General features: G+C 33.9%; 1 protein-coding gene across 3 annotated transcripts; it reads left to right on the top strand.

Annotated features, from left to right (window-relative positions):
- The first annotated feature begins 221 nt into the window (after positions 1 to 221).
- On the top strand, positions 222 to 2128 carry LOC141678941 (gamma aminobutyrate transaminase 1, mitochondrial-like). Of its 3 annotated transcripts, none has more exons than XM_074485404.1 (4): positions 222 to 347; positions 875 to 972; positions 1063 to 1158; positions 1821 to 2128. In XM_074485404.1, exons 1-4 carry the CDS (start codon positions 338 to 340, stop codon positions 1845 to 1847), a joined length of 231 nt encoding a protein of 76 aa, XP_074341505.1. In that variant the 5' UTR covers positions 222 to 337; the 3' UTR covers positions 1848 to 2128. The 3 variants fall into 3 exon arrangements, with proteins under 3 accessions (XP_074341505.1, XP_074341503.1, XP_074341504.1); XM_074485402.1 differs by having other exon boundaries at positions 251 to 368; XM_074485403.1 differs by having other exon boundaries at positions 251 to 368; positions 1398 to 2128.
- Positions 2129 to 2805: the final 677 nt, after the last annotated feature.

Below are 2805 nucleotides of genomic sequence, written 5' to 3'. Positions count from 1 at the left end.
GTATGTAATAGATTTGAATTTATGAAAATAGATCATAATAAATTAATTATAATAAATATAATGTGTGCAATTTTAAAAAAAAATATTATAATATTGAAAATATCATTTAAATTATACAAAATTAAATTTATTGGGCTTTGTAGTTGAATTTTGGGTTTGGGGCGTGGTAGGCTAAGTCCTGTATAAGGCGGAAAATAAATTTTTTATTGAGAGCCATTCGACTCTTATCTTCTTCTTTTTTTGAGAATTCTGAGATGAGCAAACTCCTCTTTTTCTCTCCAGTCACCCGCCTCTCTATCAAAATTAGGTCTTCTACCTATATCTATCCATTTAAATTATGGTTCGAGGTGAGTTTAAATTAATTCAAGGTAAGTGACACTAATTTGGGATTCAAGGGTTCAATTAGGGTTTGAATTTTTAGTTTGATTTTGAGGCATAATCCTCACTTGATATGTGTCTAATTGTTGTGTATTTCTCTCCCTCTGTCTATCTATCTCGCTCTCTGTATTTCTTTATCTCTCTCCCTCACTTTGTTGTTTTTAGTTTTTTTTACGGTTATTCAAGACGACAGGTGGTGAATTCTCAATTTGCCAATATTTTTTTAGTAGAACCGGGTGCATATGTGTTCGAGTGGATATTTAAAATATGTTTATTCTATAAAGAGATTATTTTTCCTACTTTCTTTTGATTTTAGTAATTTTTTTGTGGTGTTAGTATTTGAGATTAGTTTGGTCAAAATTAAGTTAATACTTTTTATCTGGTGCTCTACTTATCTTGATCCTGCTAATTTTCGGCATATACTTCTTCTGTTTAGATTTGAAACTTACACTTTATATCCTTTAGAATTTACAAATTTCTACAACTATCATTTCAGGAGGGAGTGAACCTCGCTTGGTTGATGCTGCAACAAAACAACTTAGCACCCTTCCTTTTTATCATTCCTTTTGGAATCGTTCAACAAAACTGACATTGGTTTGCTTATTGATCCCTTGTAAAGCATGACTTGCAAGTTTCTAAACCATGCTTTCTAACCATAGTTAATTTTCTGTCCGAATTGTGCAGGATCTCGCAAAGGAGCTTCTGGAAATGTTTACTACTACTAAGATGGCAAAAGCATTCTTCACAAATAGTGGTTCAGAAACCAATGATACCCAAGTGGTATTACTGCCTTATGAATTAATTTATTTTTTATATTACATTTAGAATAACAAATTTCTAGACGGAAGTTTGCATTTCATTTATATTAATGAAATAGAAGTAATAATAAATAGAAAGCCATACACTGAAGAAAGTGTTAGTAATTATTACACAACAGTATGGAACGCTGCTTAATATAGTTTTTGTTTACAGGATTCTTTTAGTCCATCTATAACTGTTATATTATTCATTATATCTAGGTGAGATAGAAGAAGATTTCTCAACAAGGTTAGCCAACAATTTGGAAGAGATTATCCTAAAAGAGGGACCATAGATGCCCGCAAGGGTTGGCTCAGTTGGTTAAAGAGAGGAAAATTGTCCTCTTGGTCACAGGTTCAAATCCCTCGGGAGGAGAATTTATGATTATGCCTCCTGAGTCAGAGCCTGTCGCTTAAATGCGGTTTACCTTGGTTCACATGGTTTGTAGGCTATTGCGTGAGCCCGTAGGGTTTACCCAGTGCGCATCCGAAGGGTAGCGGCTGCGGGTTACCTACGATAAAAAAAAAAGAGGGACCAGAGACGGTATCTATCCCTTGTTTGGATCATAGTAATATAATACGAAGAATAAATGTTTTTTGGATGACTTTACTATCATTTCTACTAGATTGCTGCCTTCATTGCAGAGCCGGTCATTGGGGAAGGAGGCGTGATTCCAGCTCCATCTACTTATTTTGATAAAGTTGGTTTATCTTTTGCTTTGTTCAACCAGTCATTTATGTGTAATGGACTCATACAAGCATTTTATTGTAATACTTTTACAGATTCAAGCTATTGTTAAAAAAATATGATATTCTCTTTATTACTGATGAGGTACCACCATTTCTTCTGTCTGTATATATTTTACTGGTAAGCTAATGTCTGCTATAATAGACCGATAGACCATTCTACACTCGAACAAAAGATCTCTACTTTGTTTTTCTTTTTGCCTTTTATCTCTAACCGAAAGTTCCAGGTTCTTACTTCCGGATCCAAACCAATTGGTGCTGTTTTGGTTAGCCCTGAAGTTGCGGACGTTATATACTCTAAAAGCAACAAACTGGATATGATTATGAAATATTCGGATATTGATTAAGTTTTTCCTTCTCGTCAATGGTTACTTAATATATTATTCCACCAGGTTCTTTCAATCACGGATTCACTACTTCCGGGCATCCAGTCGCCTGTGTTGTTGCATTGGAAACACTGAAGATATACAAGTATACTCTTGTAGAATTCACAGTTTGATTTAAACATTATAGTCACACCTGAATAGCTTTGAAGGCGTAATAAATTTTTCATGACTACAGCTACTAACTGTGACAATACATTAGTTGTTACTTAAGCCATAAACTAACAAGCCTTTGTAACGAGTTACAAGTGGGACAATATTGCTATCACAGATCAAGTATCAGTTTAACTCAAATTATTTAGAGGCAATTTTTTTTTGCAGAATACATCTTCTAGTTATTCCATAGTAAGTGTTTGTTAGGAATATGTTGTGAACTTGATGATAGGTTAAACAAAACACCTTAGTAGATTTAACTTAGTGAAATTTGTAGCTCTCGGCGGATGATCTAATATAATCCTGACGGATAAACTTTATAGTCCCGACAGATGACAATTTGACAT

The sequence above is a fragment of the Apium graveolens genome, chromosome 8, assembly GCF_009905375.1.
Source record: "Apium graveolens cultivar Ventura chromosome 8, ASM990537v1, whole genome shotgun sequence".
In the NCBI taxonomy this organism is placed as follows: domain Eukaryota; kingdom Viridiplantae; phylum Streptophyta; class Magnoliopsida; order Apiales; family Apiaceae; genus Apium; species Apium graveolens.
Note: the sequence above shows the minus strand (reverse complement) of the source record. Positions and strands in the feature narration are given on the sequence as shown.

Bases quoted from the DNA above. Each gene is read 5' to 3' on its own strand.
- LOC141678941 (XM_074485402.1), top strand. From the start codon at position 338: ATGGTTCGAGGTGAGTTTAAATTAATTCAAG. The intron at 369-874 runs GTAAGTGACACT...CTATCATTTCAG, and splicing joins TGAGTTTAAATTAATTCAAG to GAGGGAGTGAACCTCGCTTG. The intron at 1,159-1,820 runs GTATTACTGCCT...CCTTCATTGCAG, and splicing joins AAACCAATGATACCCAAGTG to AGCCGGTCATTGGGGAAGGA.